General features: G+C 34.2%; 2 protein-coding genes across 2 annotated transcripts; both read right to left on the reverse strand.

The window, feature by feature from the left end:
* Positions 1–141: 141 nt before the first annotated feature.
* Positions 142–2,507, reverse strand: LOC134245682 (uncharacterized). Its single transcript, XM_062727953.1, has 2 exons — positions 2,451–2,507; positions 142–2,145 (listed from the first exon to the last, which is right to left on the reverse strand). The coding sequence occupies exon 2, from the start codon at positions 2,143–2,145 to the stop codon at positions 409–411; it is 1,737 nt and encodes a 578-aa protein (XP_062583937.1). The 5' UTR covers positions 2,451–2,507; the 3' UTR covers positions 142–408.
* A 16,189-nt stretch (positions 2,508–18,696) lies between these two features.
* Positions 18,697–19,505, reverse strand: LOC134245680 (uncharacterized). Its single transcript, XM_062727952.1, has 2 exons — positions 19,115–19,505; positions 18,697–19,028 (listed from the first exon to the last, which is right to left on the reverse strand). Exons 1-2 carry the CDS (start codon positions 19,503–19,505, stop codon positions 18,697–18,699), a joined length of 723 nt encoding a protein of 240 aa, XP_062583936.1.
* Between the last annotated feature and the right edge of the window lie 108 nt (positions 19,506–19,613).

Here is a 19,613-nt window from a genome sequence, read left to right on the forward strand (position 1 = left end):
TTTGGATGAATAATGTACATTTGTACAGTATTTTCATCCAAAGTCCAGCATTTCATTAAAGACTACTGTACAGTACAGGATTTGGGTCTAAAAATTATCACATGTATAGTGTTATTTTAATTCATTATATTCTTTTATATTTTTTAAGATAACAATATGTTTTAAAAGCATCAGTATTAAAATTAAATCGCTTCGTTGTAAAGCATGAATTAATTACTGAGCATAAGCATTTCACTAAAACTGTTTTTTTACTGAAACTTGAGTCATAATTTGATTGAAATCAATTTACAGTATGTACAATTTGTTCAAATAATGTTCAATACAGGGAACACTATTCAGGATATGCATTTTTGTGCTGGAAATCACAAATTTAAGTTTTATAACTATGTACAGTGGACAGAATTATAATCACTTTAGGTACTTGTACACCATCAGTTTGTTGGTGTCATATTGTCCCACATAGAAATTGTTTTCATCATCCACACACACACTTCGGGGACACTCTACCCGTTGTTGTTGTGTGAGTAATAGAGACAAGAACTGGCCGTCCTGGTCAAGGAGGTGAACAGTGTTATAGATACTATCACACACCAGGATGTGACCGAGGACATCAGTACAGATTCCGTAGGGATAGAATCCTGGCTCCTGACCAGTGTAGGAGAACCTGTGTTGACCTGATTTTTTCACCACCACTATTGCATCTTTACCAAAGTCTGATGTACAGATATCTCCATTGAAGTTTTCTGTGATGTAGAGTGGATATTTATACAGTCCCTGTTCTTTGTTATCCCTCTGTATGTTCTGTAGTTCTTTTCCTGTCTTGTTGTACCTGGTGACTTTAGCCTCTCCATCCTTCCTCATTCCCACCAGAAAGTCCCCGTTAATGATGGATGAGTGTATGCTGAGTGGTTCCCAGTCTCCAGTTTTGATGTATTCAGTGATATCATTATTCTGTGATATTCTATTGATGACTTTCTTGACTTTGTCTGTAAAGATCAGATCCCTGTCCCGTGTGACCGTGTGGTAACCTTGCGATCTTCCACTGGTTTTTATTTTCTGTATCACATTTCCCTGTAGATCTGTTTGGACAAGATTACCATCACTGTCACTGATCCAGAGTCTGTCTGATTGATCTAGCGATACATGACATACATCATCAACACCTGGTACATTGAACTTCCTTACCATGGTGACAGAGGCAGATAGAGACAATGTTTGTTTCTTGTTAGATTTCACGTCTTTATCCTGCTTTGTCTGTTCACTTGCAGATTTCATTGATTTAGAAAAAGAAGCAATTTCCATTGGCTTTACTCTTCTTAATTCTCCCTTTCTTTTTGTTACAGTGAGCTTTCCAAGTAATTTATCAACATCATTTTTGCTGTATAGAACAGACCAAAATTCTGGTATGTCAGGTTTTGTGGTATCTGGTATGGATTTTATTTGTAAGTTCTCCGGAAGTTTAGCTGTGAATTTAGTAGGAGTAGTAGAGGACAGGTAACTCTGAAACTCTTTAACAAGGTCACTGAGATAGGCAATATAATCATCGAATATCTTCTCTTGGCTCTTTAATTTCACTAGTAATGACTGTTCCATTCGGTGTAATTCTTCCATATTTTCTGAAAGCACTGTGTCCACCATGTTTTTGAGAGACTCGGCCTCAGCCTTCATGGATGTCCGTATGCTGTCCATGATCTGTTTAACTTCTTTGGCATCTTTCTGAACTTCTCTCTGTAAATCCTGTGATGTTGGAACAAAGTAATTATGGATTTTAGAGAGTTCCTTTTGGCAAATTTCAAATTTCTCTGTGTATATAATTTCTAAATCAATAAATTGATGCCCCCGATGATCTTGCATTGTTGAACACTTTGAACATAAAGGAACATTGCATTCTTCACAGAAAATATCAATATCTTTAGTGGGGTGGATCTTGCATTTCTCCACAGGAAGTTGTCGTTTACGTTGTTGGTAAAGGACCACCTCGTGATTCATGTTTTCTGAAATCTTCAGATGGTTGTCTCTGCATTGTTTACACATCTGTTGATGACAGGAATTGCAGTAGAATTCACAATTTCTCTCACAATCTTCAACACCACACTCTAGAAAGTGTTGGGCGGTGCCTGGAATTTTCGGTTTCGAAAGTGCCATCTAAAATTAACATTGAAAAGTTTGTTCCATTGTACATGCATATGGATCTCAAAATTGTAACAGTTTTACATATTAAATTGTTTAAGTTTAAATAAAATCAACTTCAGAAAACGATATATACATGTATTTTATTTGTCTGACACTACTTAAACTGAAAGGGAACGCCCCCATAAGGAAGTTAATTTGTAAACTATTCTGTTGTATTAAATCTTAGACAAATCTTAGACAAATAGGACTTCAGTAAGCAAAATGCCCTTTTCCAGAAAAAAAATAAACGTCATGTCTGCGGGCACCCAGGTACTTACTTTCGAAACAAATGACCTCTAAATGTATATCTTCTTTAGAATGTCGGAGAGAGATTTTAGTCGAGACTTAGACGAGATTTGTTATTTACTTCCTTGTAGAAGATATCTCCTAAGTACGACTGTACTTTAGCACCGAATATTTGCTATATGCAGTTTTCTTCACCCTCATTTTTATTTCCTCTATATATTATGTTGATTTTATACTCAATGTATGGTCGGCCACCCAAACTGATTACTTCAGTCTGACTGAGTAATGCAGTGGTTATTTATTTATTTAGGCCTATCATTTATTTTTTAAAAAAAAACTTAGTAGATGTACTATGTCTGCTACACGATCACACAGAGGCCTGTTCTCTTGTAAGAAAAAATAAAAATGTTACAAAGTAAACGAATTTATTTTACATAATTATCCAAATTTAAGAAATCACTGTCTAGTGAGTATAGTATGCCTGGGCATCAACGATAGTGGGAAACGTGGTAATTTGCATAACGGGCTTCGAGGCATCAACCGGGGGCAAAGGGCTCAGGTGAGTGATGTTTCTCTTGTTTTAAAGAAATTCTTGTATTTCGCGGGGTATTTTTAGAAAATATGAAAGAAGTGTTATTTGAATGATGTCATTTTCATTACCATTTTTTATTTACCATGTGATTTGAAAAGCAATTCAAAAAAATATCAGAAAAAGTGTCAGAAAAATATTCAGTTTTAATTAATAAAAAATGATGGAATATATAAAATGAAAAAAAAATCAAAATCAATATTATGAATTTATGTTAAGATATCAGTTGCACCAGTTGGAAAATAGCCCATGTGAACAGTGACTTTTAAAGATATATATTTACCCATACGTTGTATATACTGTATATATATAATTAAAAAAGTTATATTTTAAGAAATTTTAAAAAATTGTATTTTCGGCAAAAAATCTATATCATAACTCTTATAAAAAATGTGCCAATCTTGACAATGTAATATTCCATAGAAATCCGTACATAGATTTTCTATCTGACACCTGATATTTTATGAACTTTCAATTAGTAAGTTAAGAAGAGTTTGGATTACTGTAGACGTACTTTTTTTCGATGGGGTCATAATTCCGCGGAATTTCAATTTCTGTTTTATCCGCGCGTAGAAAATTACGCGGATTTCTTAGACTGTCACTATATGCCTTACATTTACATTAAGTACGCTTGAACAAATTTCCGCGGAAAATTTGTCACAGCGTATATAGCGTAAATTAAAACCACGCGGAAAAAGTGCTCCTACAGTATTTTGCTACAGTCAGATGTAAAAGCATATTGCTAGTCTACTTTCAAGTACTTGAATGAGATAAAGTACTGTATACAGTTAGGGGAATTTTTGCCCCCGTTTTATTTTCGCCCCTTTCGCCCTACTCACAGGTGGGCGGAATTAAAAAAAAACAGTATGATTTCTGAAAAAGAATTGTAACGGCGAATTTGAAACGTGGCAAAATATTTTTCGAAGTGGTAAAGGAATTGATGTAATGCACCATTGATTCTGGTCACGCTCTGAGCGGTTACCTTGTTTCCAATATCTGTAATATATGTATTATTTAGTATTTGTTTACAGGCATATTTTAAAGATGTTATAAAGAGAAAAAGAAATATATGTTGATACTCTGGACCTTGTGTTTACAAGTTTTGATTGACATCATCAGCTGTTATAAACACCTGTCATATACCGTGCCATTGTAGGGGGGGGGGGGGACAGCACGATTTGGAGGAGTCCTACTTAACACAGTTGAACTTCGGTATCTTCCTCAAACACCATGGATATGTCTAAAGTGAGTTGGATGATTCCGCCACTGCTTCTTTTTGTATTTTTTTCGAAGTATCTGGAATCCTATGATATCTGATAAATATTTTATCCATTGAGTAATTAGATTACGTGGTTTGGCTGTATTTAATATTATAATATTTTATGAATATAATGCTGGGTAAATTACCGATATGATTTTATGAATACTTTATTGGTATAATCTTCACAATGTCAAGGCTTCACGATTAAAACTAAACATGACATTGGAAATGAGTTCACTATTGAATAGTGAAAGTGATGTGATTTGAGTTACTTACCTTTGCCTGAAATTGTGATTTCGCAAGTGTATGAACATTAATTCCCCAATACAAAAATGGAATTTTTTCTGTTATATTGCATCCTACTTCCATTTAGTTGCTCAACTGTTTTTTCTTTTTCTTTTTTTTTTGATAGAGTTTGTATAAGCTTTAAAAGAAAATAATTTTCTTTTGATGATTGGTTTGGTTTTTTTTTCATTTTCTTGCACATAAAAAAATTCCTGCAATTTATACTGACACAAAAACTTACTTAGTATATAAATATTACGAGGTTCTTGCAGTGATTAAAAAGATTTGTTTGTATCTGAATTTATGAATGTTAAATTCATTGACGAGTCATACATGTATTTTTTTTTTACACTTTGGACACCATAGTGTTATTTTTGTTGTTATAGAAACATGTTTTTAGTGTTATTAAAATTAAAATATTTAGATAATATGCCACTTGTTTTGTTGTAAAGCTCGATGGGGTTTGATACTCTATCAATTATTCAAAATGTGTATTGTTTATGTGTACAAAGTAGAAAAAATAGTCAAAACTCAAAAGCAAGGGGTTGTTGAAGCCAGTCAATAGTCAAAATAAACTGGTACATCTCCTTCTTTGGGTCAGCTAGTCCATGAAGTTTTGAAAATGTAAGCTTGTATCATACATGTTCATCCTCACTTTGGCATCAGTATCTTGATTCACGTGTTATGACAAACTGAAGTGAACTTAGACTAGTGATAAAAAAATAATTCATTTTCTAGATTTATTGCATGTATATTGTTAAGAAAGACAAATTGATTTATATTTGAGTCTTTTGAAATCAACATTAATAAAAGACTTGAATATAAATAAGTAAAAGTTCTTGGTGGATGTCGTCAAAAGTTTGCCTTAATAAAAGAAGTCATAAAACAAAGATCCATGTCATAAAAATCATAAGTTATAATTAACAACAGTGTCTTCAAAGTTTTATTCAATATTTTTTTTAAACATTATTCTATTAATTTAGATAAGTAAACTGTAGTTTGTTTTATTTTATTTTCTGCAAAACGGGTCAGAATTATAAGCAGTTTGAGTATTTTGTGAAATTCGAGTGTTTGACATTTTGAATTGCCACCTTGAGCTAATTAATACAGCTTTCAAATTTAAACAACTGAATTAGTGTTCTTGTATCATTTTTTTAGATGCAATATGTTCCGTAACCTATTCACACATTATTTCTTATATCTGAACAACATTAATAAGGTATAATTAGAAAATTAGATGTCTGCCGTTTTGAATTGCCATTTTGACTTTAGGTACTAAACACCAGACATCAGAGTTTGTTGACTGAAAAGTAGGTTTTTAAAGGTACTTTAAAAATCTTATTTCATTTAAAAGTTATTAAAACTTTAATTTTTTTGGCGGGTTTGATTGACACCATCTTCTCAAGCCACGGTCCGGAGTCCGCATATAGCTCTCTCCTACCCGTGGCTGCTTGATCACAAAAAGTGTCGTAATCTTGAATATTTACGCCTCTCTATTATGACGTCATATTCAGTCAGTGGCAAGTTTTGTTTCCATCGTAATTGAAATCACAACTGACGTCAACAGTATACAAGAAATATTTCCTTTACTGCGATTGGATATTGAAAGGTCGCGATAAAGTTCATCTACCGACTATGCTTTACTCGCGTTGGTCAATATTTTAATGAGCTACGAAGAATTCTCTCCTCGTTCAACGACGGCCAGAATGGGAGAGGATCGTACATTTTGGCCGTGGTTTGCGACGATGGATTGACACATCCTTGCACTTTCGCAAATTTTTACTTTATTCTTAATCCTTAGGAAAAGTGGCAAACTTGTTGTGTATTAATGAGAAATATTAAAACTTCAATGCAGAAAAATTATTTTCTTCAGAGTAGAAATGTTAGAAAGCAAAACTCCTTCACGAGTATCGTCATTCCGTTGTGTACAGAGTTTAGCAAATCGAGCACACTCGTGTTATGTACACAGTTTTTGTAAACAGGACACAGCTCTGTTATTGTTTAATGTTTACGATTCACTGGGTACGTTCAAATGCCAAAGTCTGCTCACCTCAACTGCACGGACTGTCAATTTATTGTGTGTTTGTTTTGCTTTCTAACATGTCTACTCTGAATTTTCTGGACTATAGTATTAATATTTTTCATTAATACACAACAAGATTGCCACTTTTCCTAAGGATTAAGAATAAAGTTAAAATTTGTGAAAGTGCAAGGATGTGTCAATCAAACCCGCCAAAAAATTAAAAATTTTAATAACTTTTAAATGAAATAAGATTCTTAATTTATTTTTTGTGTGAAATGCTATTAAAATATATAAGTAGTAATATTATAGAGAAAAAATTAACTTCAAATCTGTGTCCAAGTACCTTTAAATATTTTATTACCTTATTTAAATATAACAATACTAATCTGGTTAAGAATTATCAAACTTTGTCAGTTGATACAGCTTATGTCCTCGGTGTATGTCAACTTAAATGTAGCTAATTCTGACCTACTTCTGGGATTTTATGGCTATATTAAGATATTTTCGGGTACTTATCTGTTTAGAGTCATCAAACTTTGTTGGTTGATGTATCTTGGATGCATGTAGTATGTCAATTGAAAAGTAGGTCTCTGTGATCTGGTTAGATATTTTTTTTCTTTATTTAAATTCTTTATACTTATTGGCGTAGAATCATTAAACTTTGTCTCTTGATGCATCTTGGGTCCACAAGTATGTCAACTGAAAAGTAGGTCATTGTGACCTACTTTGGTAATTATTTGGTTATGATTAAACATTTTAGGTATTAATTGGCATAGAATCGTCAAACTCTGTCAGTTGCATTTTGGGTCCTCGTAGTATGTGAACTGAAAGGTAGATAAGTAGGTCATCATGACCTCCTCTTAGTAGGTCACTATGAACTAGTCTTAGGTACTAATTGGTTTAGAATCATCTTGGGTTTTTCTCGGAGTGTTATATCTAAAATGTAGGTCATGATGACTAACTTTTTGAATCTGAAGGCTTTATCTTAATGTACACTCAGGATACTTAGAGGCTTCAAATAGGTTGTACAATTTATCAGAAGAGTGAGGGCCCTGTGCCTCTAAATGTTTGTTCCTTCTCTGCCTCTAAGTATTAAGTACTTAAAGTATGCTAAGTGTATAGTTATATTGAGCAATGGTGCCTCTTTCAAATTGTGAGTGGTTGCCCACGTGGCGCAGTGGTTAGAGTGTCTGTTTTAGAGTTGCGTGGTAAGAAGTCAATCCTTCTGTCGCGGGTTTGAATCCCACTGTGGGACATGGAGACCGGTCCTTCAGATGAGACCGCATAAACCCAGACCCCATGTTGCAGTGGGTACTGGCACAAAAAAGATCCCTCACCGCTCAATGGCACTGAGTGCCGAGTAAAGGACATATTTTTTAGCTCTCCACCGGCAAGTGGTGGCGTCTTCATATGAGTAAAAAATTCTCAAAATGGACGTTAAACGGCGTACAATCAATCAATCAATCAAATTGTGAATGACATGGCTTTTTAATTAAAACACAAACCCAGTTCAATTGTAGGAAAGTTGTTGCATCATACTCAGGTGATTTATAATGCCTGTGGGCCTCTTGTATAGATAGTTTTCGACTGGCCAAAATTTAGCAAAAGTTACCTCCCGTTGGCCGTCATACGGACACAGACTACCAATTATTTTGCTATACATTCCTTTATACTATAAAAAATGATTTAAAAAATTACACCAGCTCATCTTACCTGAAACTTGGCACAGAGTAAGAAGAATTCAAGTCCAAAAATTTTTCAGACTCTCAGGAAAATTCATCGCATGCAGTTCCTGCTAAGGCATCGCAAATAACCCCTACCCTGCTTTTTTCACTTTCTCTTCGGGGAAAGGGTAAATATGGGCCTCTTTACACCCTTCCTACTACGCGCGCAAGTGCAAAATTTCACATATTAACAATTTTATATTTTTTTTCAAACCCTCTCCTTTCCATCTATACCCAAAAATAACATCAGTCCACCCCATAAACACCCCAAAGAATTTTTAAGAAAAAACCTCTATTTTTAAACTGGAACTACTTGAGTGGTCAATGAAATAGGGGTAAAATTAGTAGTCTGTAACCTAATAAGGACACAAACCTTGTCTGATTTTGCTGAAATTTGACATGCTGGAGTCTTTTGTATCTACAAAGTGGCCGGTGAAGTTTCATTGAAATTGATGATTCCTAAGCAGAGTTATGGCCCTTTAATTGATGTGCTGGAACACCTTAAATCAGAGGGTAAAATAAGCATTAGGCACACAGTTCTCAGATTTGAAATGCTCACAGCTCACATGCATGACAGTTATTTTCTTTCCTTATATTTTTGTATACTAGATATATATGTCCTACACAAATTTCAAGAACAAAACTTAACCTATTGCATAAGTAAATATTTTAAACAATTTTTCAAAAAAATACCTTCAAAAAGCATAAAATTCTTGGAAATATTAAAAATAAAAATATTTAGCACATTTTAATTTTAGTAAAACAAATATTAAAAAATTCTACAATATATAGGCTATAAAAAATTAGTATAAAAGTTAAGGGAAAGAGATTAATACCTTTGTTATAAGCAGATTATCCAATCTGGTCAATTCAGCCTCTGTCAGGAAGTGGTACTTACTACTCTAATTGGATTATCCCTGGTCATATTTAGACTTCTTTGATGGGTATTTCTTGTAACAATATGCATTATTAGATAATAAATACCAAAAATTCTGTGAAATTTTGGATTTTATAATTCTGAATTTACAAGAAAAGGAATTTATATATGCATTTTACCTACATACATACTTCAGGCTGCTGTAGAAAAAGGGGAGGCAACTCTGCAATGTAAAGGTACCAAAAAAAACAAAATGATTCAAAAGCATGTCTATATACTTTCAATGGTTCAGCATAGAAAATACATACCATGCCTGTGTCACCTATAATCACTCCTGGAGATGCTTGGAAACTAGAACAGGGGGGGGGGAGAGAAGGTTCTATTAAAATGGAGTACATAAATTCTGACTGTCTTATGTATCACTATTTCTGCACACAGTGTTTATCCAAAATCTTGAAAACACATGTCCTTGTCAAAAAATGATGATTTTGTCTGATATGCGACCACCGACAATGATGTCTAAGATGCCACAAGAGTAGAAGAAGTCAGTAGGACCAAACATCCGATATGAAATGTTGAGCACCTTACTGACCTCCCCTGTCTTGGACAATCACAGATCAGTGCCAGCAATCAGACAGCAGATATTCAATTCCAAAAGAAGAAGGAAAAGAGAAAGTTTCAGAGAGTACACATTGATTGACAAGAGATGATGATGACAGATGAAAACAGTGTAAAAAAGAAATCAAACACAAAAAAAATAATACAAACTTAAGAGTCAGTTGACTGTATACCTTTAACTTGGCTGTTGTGGACTGTAATATTGTTGACAGCTGTATCTTGTTTTCTGAATGATCATTGCATGTCTCTGCTACTGGGTACAAAATTGTTCACTTCTGACTGGCAACTGGCCTGATTTTTTACGAAGCCACCCATCCAGGCTATAACTGCTTGCGATCCCACATCAGTCAGCTAGAAATGAGCCACTGAAAAAAAAATAAATTTTTAAGAATTTCAACTTTAGTTCACATTCAAAATTAATAAGTAATTGTGTCAAATTAATAAGTAACTGTGTCAACTATAAATACAGACACCAAGTAGCCAAAGTTTTGAGAAATTAGGCATTACTTTCCTATTAACAACAGTGTAATCTGAACAATCAAATGTTTAAAACATACCTTGGTTTTTGAACTCCATTTGGCATTTAAAATAGCAGGATAGGTGAGGAATGGGTTTTATGTCACCTACAACATTATATATAGAATCAAAATTCATATTGCATAAATGTTTGACACACATCAATTGCACACATTACGTCATACCTTTGACAAGCTGAGCAGGTGCCCCCTCCCCCTTTTCAATTATCTAAATCCATTTAACTTCTCCAAAATACAATTTTTTCCATAAAATTTGTCAACAATTTGCATAATTAGTTCCAAATTATCCAAAAAGTGCCAATAAATTGATTAACGTGAGATTTGACCTTTGACCTCATAGGACACAGACTACCAATTATTTTGCTATACATTCCTTTATACTATAAAAAATGATTTAAAAAATTACACCAGCTCATCTTACCTGAAACTTGGCACAGAGTAAGAAGAATTCAAGTCCAAAAATTTTTCAGACTCTCAGGAAAATTCATCGCATGCAGTTCCTGCTAAGGCATCGCAAATAACCCCTACCCTGCTTTTTTCACTTTCTCTTCGGGGAAAGGGTAAATATGGGCCTCTTTACACCCTTCCTACTACGCGCGCAAGTGCAAAATTTCACATATTAACAATTTTATATTTTTTTTCAAACCCTCTCCTTTCCATCTATACCCAAAAATAACATCAGTCCTCCCCATAAACACCCCAAAGAATTTTTAAGAAAAAACCTCTATTTTTAAACTGGAACTACTTGAGTGGTCAATGAAATAGGGGTAAAATTAGTAGTCTGTAACCATACTGGAGGTCGACTAGGTGATTTTCCTTCTTTGTCTTACCAAGTTTGAGAGAATGTAGCAGAAATATTTGGTGGAAAATCTTTATTATTTTTTTTTTCAAATAAAGGAGACTTCCAAAAATTTATATACTTCAGAAAAATAATGATTCCTAATTTAAAAGAGCAAATATAAAAATTTAGAATTAGTTGAACAATGAAGGAATATGAGCATTTGGACCTCCAATATGGCGACCAACGGGAAATAACTCTTGCTAAGTCGAAAACTATCTATAGGCAGAATATTTTTGTCCCCCGCTTTCGCGAAAGCGAGGGGACATTAAATCTCATTCGTCTGCCCGTCCATCCGTCACAAAAAACTTTAACATTGCTCATAACTTTGATTAGGTGGAACTATGACTTTTATATTTCACATGTGTATTCCTAGTGACAAGACCTTTCTTTGGGTACCACCAAATTTGACCTTTTGATCTTGGAGTTTGACAGACTTTTACACAAAAATTCTAAACTTTTACTGTAGTACTTTGGCGATAACTATTGAACGGTAGATACTAGGGCTTTCATATTTCACATATGTATTCTTTGTGAGAAGACCTTTCATTAAATACCAACAACATTTACTCTTTGACCTTGACCTTGGAAATTTCTGTACTTATGAAAAAACATTAACCTTGGCCATGACTTTTGAACGGTAAGGGCTAGGGCTTTCATACTTCACATATGTAATCCTTGTGAGGAGGTCTTCCATTGGATACCAACAACTTTGACTTTTTGACCTTGACCTTGACGTTTGACCTACTTTTTGAAAACTTTAACCTTGGCCATAATTTTTGAATGAGTTGGGCAAGGGCTTTAATACTTCAGTCACATATGTAATACTTGTTGCAAGACCTTTCATTGAAAGAACTTTGACCCTTTGACCTTGGAGTTTGACCTACTTTTTAAAAAATTAAACCTTGGCCATAACTTTTGTACGATTCGGGCAAGGGCTTTCATACTTCACGTATGTAATACTTGTGGCAAGACCTTTCTTAAGAAACTACCAATAAATATTTAATTTGCATTTAACAGGTCGAGACCACTAGATTTTCTGACGTCAGAATAAATTTGCATGTAAATTAGCTATCTGTTTACTTTACCTACTGCTGAATGAGCCGCAATGCATTGTGGGCTACTACAAGTATCCAGCTGTGTTGAAAATAAAGGGCAACTTGAATTGTCCCTCGGAAACTTATTTTCAATTCTTTTTTGAGATTTGTGAAAGAAATATCTAAAATGATGTATAATCTTTCATTTCTATGCTCACATTTACACAATTTGCTTTATAATTATAAGCCTTATATCAACTTATATAATACATGGGCCTAAACCATTGTTCAAAAAGACGTAGACCTGTGCTATCGTGTCGATAAAACATTGAGTTTTTTTTTCAAGTGATATACGTGTACATAGTTTTATCAGGTAGTATATATATAGGTCCTTGGTTTATGACAGCAGGAGAAGGTGTGCAATATTATTTTACCTCTCAATATATTATCAGAAAATGTTTTATGTACATGCTAACGTCAAAGCGTTTGTACGGTATTCAAAGCAACTATTAATCATCTAAAACAACTTTCCCAGATAGCATGACTATGTTGGGCCAACACTGGTAAAAGGTTGTATGGTTGGCGTTGGGGGAACAACGTTGGGCCAACATTGGACCAATGTTACCATGTCAACCTTTTCGACCATGACAGAATTCCTATGTTGGCCCACCGTTGGTCCAACGTAAGCAACTTCCATTCACTTTACTTTCCAAGGAAGGAAGGATGCTGATGTTGGCCCAACGTTTATAATAAACCCTTAAAGAAAGTGTCTTTTCAAATTGGTAGTAGTCTGTTGGCCAAACATTGGCCCGATGTTTATAATACACCCATAAAGAATGAGTCTTATCAAGTTGGTAGTAGTATTTTGGCCCAGCGTTGACCCAATGATTGTAATACACCCTTAAAGAAAGTGTCTTATCAAGTTAGTAGTAGTATGTTGGTCCAACGTTGGCCCAATGTTTGTAATACACCCTTAAAGAAAATGTCTTATCAAGTTGGTAATAGAATGTTGGCCCAACTTTGACCCTATGTTATCAAGAGTGTTATTTTGTTTAGGTGTTTCAAAGATGGGATATTTATATTGGGCCAACGTCGGTCCAATTATTATATTGCCAAATAAATGATGGTGTCAATTTTATAACTAGCTGCTGAGCTTTACGATGGGACAATGTTGGTTCCAAATATTAATTTAGATGCACATTCTGAAATTATTAAGAGGACATACTATGTCCATGCTTTTCATTGGATGACTGCTTTTGTTTAGATGTGATATTTTCAACATTTTAACTTTGAACTTAAGTGATCACAATACCAAAGAGTGTTTTATTCTATTTTTTGAATTGTGTGCATGCTTTTTTATTTGTAATAAAACGTTTTAAATTAGGATTTTTTCATGAGCGTTGTATTTATGAGAATTTAGAGAAGACTGAATAAATGTTAACAGTTCTCAGGAACAGGACGTGAATCCCATATAGCAGAACATCGTTGGTCCAATCTTACATTATGATTGTACTATCGCTGTTGGGTTATCTTTATTGGGCCAACAATGGTCCAACATGGAATATTGATATAGTTGGTTATGTATAATAGGACCACTGTTGGGCTAACTGTTGGCGTTATATCATAAAACTATTATCATGAGAGAAAATAGTTGCTGGGGGATTGGACCAACATTGGGCCAATGTGTATAAACATTTAATTGTTACAAATATGTATATTACCAAATCCGATAGTCTCTACAATCAGAAATAAATCTACCACCAATCCTACTTGAAAATACAAGTTAGCTAAAATAAATTTACAAGGATTGTTAAAATTCTTATAATTTATCAAAACAAAATAAATTATCAGTGATCAAATTTATTGTTTCTATACAAGGAAAATAAATGAAAGTATAAAAATATCACATGTGTTTTGATACAGTTAAAACAATAAATGATTTGCCCATTATTAAGATTGAAATTTGTGTCTAGTAGAATAAATTTCCGGTCTACCTCTCATTTTACTTGTATACACTTAACGTCGAGCACATGATCAAACATGTTGAACATGTTGAAGTTAAAACAAAATTTATTCAGTACTAAAACATAAATTGGGTTCTTTCATTTAAAATTTGTTCAGTGTACCGACAAATTTTATATGCATGTATTTTACTTTGAATAATGATTTATATGGGGCAACATTGAATCAAAATCGGTGTGATGATGATGACCAAGCGTAGAAATTTTATGCATAAATGCCTTCATCACGCAAGCTTATCTCTTAATCACACCATGAAACAAAAAAGACGGTTATTCCTCAATTGACAGCTTAAACATGTAGTGAATTACTTGTAAATTTAATCGTATGTTTACTCTTTACTGAGAAAAGTAAAAAATGTTTAAAGTACCAAATACTACAATTTTAGTGCTACTGGAGATTCTAAAAAGACATTGAGAATACAATCAAAGAATGGCTAACGTTGCCAAGGACAGGGATGGGGGAGGAAGAAACGGACAGAGAAGAAAAGAAGGGGGAGGAGACTCGGGAGAGAGAAAAGGAGACTTAGGAGAGGGATCAGATGGAAAGTGGCAGTCCCTAACTTTTTTCTATTATACCTGTGACATACCTGTAGTTCTACCCTTTTCTGTGTCTGTCGGTAACAAACACGTTGCAGATGCCAGGAACATTTTTTTGTGTAAGTAAACAAAATGGATGGATTCATTTTAGTATTATTTTAAGAACAGGAGGCTTTGTTTATTTTTTAGACGTGCTTATTGATACCTGCAATTTACTGAACTTGTGCATAAATTTACATCAGAGAGGGAGTATACAGTCATGTATCGCTTCAAGTGAGCATCAACTTTTTGTTCTTTTTTAATGTTTTCTTCATGCACTGAGCAATAAAATACTAGTATGTTATAATTGAATTTTATATTCTGATTTCTTTTTCCTCATTTTTTTTACAGTAATTAATGTAGAGCTACTTACAATGCAATACTTGTTGATGGTAATTCTATGAGATATTGTGAATATGTATTAAACTATTAATTTAGTATTTATAGTATTAAAGGGCTTTTACTATTAAATTATACTACAAAACTAGTATAACCTTATTATATATAGTATGTTATTCAATTTTGAGGACAAATGGCAAACCAGTGAAGAGCAAATGAGTTGTCCTGATGGAGAGCCAATAAGATAAAAACCAACGTTGGCCCAAAAACGGTGTTTGCCTAATATTGAAAGAATAAGTGGCCCAACAATGGCTCAATAATATCCGTTTGTTGGTCCAACAATAAGCCAACAAGTTGGTCTGATTAAGGGCCGATGAGCAAATTACCAATGGCCCAACATTTATTGCTTACAATGGCCCAACTGTACAAAAATGACGTTTGCCCAATATTGAAAGAATACATTGACCCAACAATGGCCCAATATTAACTGTTACATTGGCCCAACAATAAGCCAACAAGTTGGTTTGATTAAGGGCCGATGATCAAATTACCGTTGGCCCAACATTAATTGCTTACAATGGCCCAACTGTACAAAAATGACGTTTGCCCAATATTGAAAGAATACATTGGCCCAACAGTGGCCCAATTTTAACTGTTACATTGGCCCAACAATAAGCCAACAAGTTGGATTGATTAAGGGCCGATGAGCAAATTACCGATGGCCCAATGTTGAATGCATATGGTGGCCCAACATAAGGAGCATTGTTGGCCCAACAAAGGTCCAATAACATCCTGCTATCTGGGTCAATATTAAATGTGAGCATGGAGCAATGTCTTTAGAATGTAATCTTTCAATTTCAGTCTTATAAAGTGATAAAGAAGCTCTACATTTTTTCCGGTAACGAGTTAAATAACGTGCAGTAAACCGACGAAAACCACGTGTCACCATTGAATTGTAAACACGTAGTAGAGTGTCATACTTTGGGAGTTGGGACTCATTCACTTTATTGGAGAACGGGTGTGACGAAGACATCGACACGTGTGTCAGATATCTATGCCCAATCTCTTCTCAATCAAATGCTATAAGGAATTGAACCTGATGACCCCATGTGGCAAAATAGCAAAGATTCAACTTTTCTTAAACAGGTCGAGATCACTACCTTATATGGAAAGCAATTTTCAACAGACATGTGCATTACCTATCACAAGATTTGACACAATATGTCATAAAAAATAACATCCCACCCACAAAGACACAGAAAGCGGGGGACCACAATTCTTTGAATTTGCTTGTTTTTTATAAGAGAGAAAACAACAATATAATCTGACAGCGCAACTGTATGACAGCAACAAGAAATTTAATCTATGACTTTTTAAGTTTCAAGGGTAATATAGTTTTTGTCGTGTCCGTCCGTCTTTCCAGCTGTCTCTCAGTCTGTCTGTTTGTTTGTCCGCAAAAACTTTAACCTTGCCCATAACTTTTGATTTAGTGGAGTTACGACTTTCCTCTTTCTCATGTGTATTCCTTGTGACAAGGCCTTTCTTCGGGTACCACCAAATTTAACTTATTGACCATAACCTTGGAGTTGGACCTACTTTTACACAAAAATTCTTAACTTTTACTTTGGCCATATCTTTTAAACAGTAGATACCAGGACTTTTGTACTTCATATAACTTATGTATTCCTTGCGGAAAGACCTTTCAAAAAGTACCAACAATTTTGACCTTTTGACTTTGGAGATTTCCCTTCTCATATGCAAAAACTTTAAATTTGGCTAAAACTTTTGAGCGATAAGGGCTAGGGCCTTCATACTTCACATATGTAATCCTTCTGAGAAGACCCTTTATTACATACCAAGAACTTTGATCCTTTGACCTTGGAGTTTGACCTACTTTTAAAATACAACCTTGACCATAATTTTTGAAGGGTTAGACTAGGGCTTTCATACTTCACATATTTAATCCTTGTAACAAGACCTTTCATTTGGTATCAAGATCCTTGACCCTTTGACCTTGACCTTTGAGTTTGACTAATTTTTACACAAAAAACCAAACTTTTACTTGGGCCTTTTTTTTTAAACGGTAGATTCTAGGAATTTCATATTTCAAATATCAATTTTTTGTGGCAAGGCCTTTCATTTGAAATCTACAATTTTGACCTTTTGACCTTGACTTTGGAGATTTTCGTACTAACAAAAAAAAACTTTAACCATGGTAATAACTTTTGAATGGTAAGGGCTAGGGCTTTCATTATTCACATTTGTAATCCTTTTGAGAAGACCTTTCATTCTATACCAAGAACTTTGACCTTGACCTACTTTTTACAAACTTAAACCTTGGCCATAATTTTGAACAGTAGGGTCTAGAGCTTTCATACTTCACATATATAATCCTTGTGACAAGACCTTTCATTAGATATCAACAACTATTTTTTTACATACTTAAACCTTGGCCATAACTTTTGAATGGTAAGGGTCAGCACTTTCATACTTTCTATGTGTAATCTTTGAGACAGAGTCTTTGTTTAGAAACCAACAACTTTGACACTTTGACCTTGACCCAGAGTTTGTCCAACCTTTAAAAACGTTGGTCATAACCTTTGAATAGGTGGTGCTAGGGTTTTATATTTCACATTTCTATTTCTTGTGAAAAAGCTTTACTTTAGGTATCAACATATTTGATCTGCATTAGAGAAAACTTAACTTTTTCTATGTTGCCATTCGGGGGCATCTGTTTTTTACAAACACATCTTGTTTTCTCTGCTTAGGCATAAGTATTGTCCATTCTGATGCAGAGGAAGAAAAATGCTAGTCTTTTAGAATTATTAGAAAAAATGCAGATCAATTGAAATAACCACTCTTGCATTAAACGCTGTACTATGAAAGTCTTTTTACCAAGTTCAGCATTGTCCATACGGATTGCTGAGATTCTAAAAGCTGCAAGAGTTTTTTTTTAAATGAGTAATTAAGTTTAACACTGCATGCAGTGGTAACGTTTTCAGTGATTTTAAATTCATAAATTACCCTCATAAAATGATTTTTGGTTGATATAATTTACAGTTTTTGTACACTTTTTTAATGAACAATGAACAGTATTTTCAACCAAAATCCAGTATTTCAAAGACTACTGTACAGTACAGGTTTTGGGTTTAAAATTTATCACATGTATGTTCTGATTTTAATTCATTATATAACAATATGATTTTCAAGCATCAGTATTAAAATAAATCAAATCTCTTCACTGTAAGCATGAATTAATTATTGAGTATATAAGCATTTCACTAAAACTGTTTCTCTTTCCTTTTCTTTTTTTCTTACTAAAAATTGAGTCATATTTTGTCATTATTTAAACATGTAGAAGAATAGACAGATATCTTTTAATTCCAAATCCAAAGAAGTGTTTGTACAATGTTTTCCATTGAACTTAATTTAATCTGTACAATTTGTTCAGTATAATGTTCAATGCAGGGAACACTATTCAGGATGTTTATTTCTGTGCTGGAAATCACAATTTTAAGTTTTGTAATAATTATGTACAACTGACAGAATTATAATCACTTTAGATACATGTGCACTGTCAGTTTGTTGGTGTTACCTTGTCCCACATAGAGATTGTTCTCATCATCCACACACACACTACGGGGAAGGATCCCCTTGTTGTCGTGTGAATAATAAGACAAGAACTGACTGTCCTGATCAAGGAGGTGAACAGTGTTAGTGTAATGATCACAAACCAGGATATGACCGAGGACATCAGTACAGATTCCAAAGGGACGGAACCCTGACCCCCGACCTGTGTAGGAGAACCTGTGTTGCCCTGATTTATACACCACCACTACTGCTTCTTTATCAAAGTCTGATGTACAGATATCTCCATTGATGTTTTCTGTGATGTAGTGTGGATAATTATACTGTCCCTTTCTTCTATTATCCCACTGTATGTTTTGTAGTTCTTTCCATGTCTTGGTGTACCTGGTGACTTTGCCCTTCTCCATCCTTCCTCATCCCCCACCAGTAAGTCCTCGTTGATGTGGGAGGAGTGTATGCTGAGTGGTGACCAGTATCCAGTTTTAATGAAGTCAGTGATCTTGTTATTCTGTGTTATCCTAATGACGACTTTATTGCCTTTGTCTGTAAAGATCAGATCCCTGTCCTCTGTCACTGTGTGGTAACCTTCCCATATACATGTACCACTGGTTTTTATCTTCTGTATCACATTCCCATGTAGATCTGTTTGGACAATATTACCACCACCATCACTGATCCAGAGTCTTTCTGATTGATGTAGTGATATATGGAATACTCTATCAACACCTGGTACATTGAACTCCCTGACCTTGGTGACAGAGGCAGATAAAGACATTGTTTGTTTCTTGTCAAATTTCACGTTTCTTGTCAGATTTCACATGTTTATTTTGTTTTGACTGTTCACTTGTAGATTTCATTGATTTAGAAAAAGAAGCAGTTTCCA

The sequence above is a fragment of the Saccostrea cucullata genome, unplaced genomic scaffold (assembly GCF_032062105.1).
Source record: "Saccostrea cucullata isolate Sc308-1 unplaced genomic scaffold, CSIRO_AGI_Scuc_v1 ctg3097, whole genome shotgun sequence".
In the NCBI taxonomy this organism is placed as follows: domain Eukaryota; kingdom Metazoa; phylum Mollusca; class Bivalvia; order Ostreida; family Ostreidae; genus Saccostrea; species Saccostrea cuccullata.

Excerpts from the sequence above, each read along its gene's own strand:
- LOC134245682 (XM_062727953.1), bottom strand. The coding sequence starts at position 2,145 with ATGGCACTTTCGAAACCGAAAATTCCAGGCACCGCCCAACACTTTCTA.
- LOC134245680 (XM_062727952.1), bottom strand. The coding sequence starts at position 19,505 with ATGTCTTTATCTGCCTCTGTCACCAAGGTCAGGGAGTTCAATGTACCA. Across the intron at positions 19,029-19,114 it reads GAGAAGGGCAAAGTCACCAG|AAAACATCAATGGAGATATC; the intron begins GTACACCAAGAC and ends ACTACATCACAG.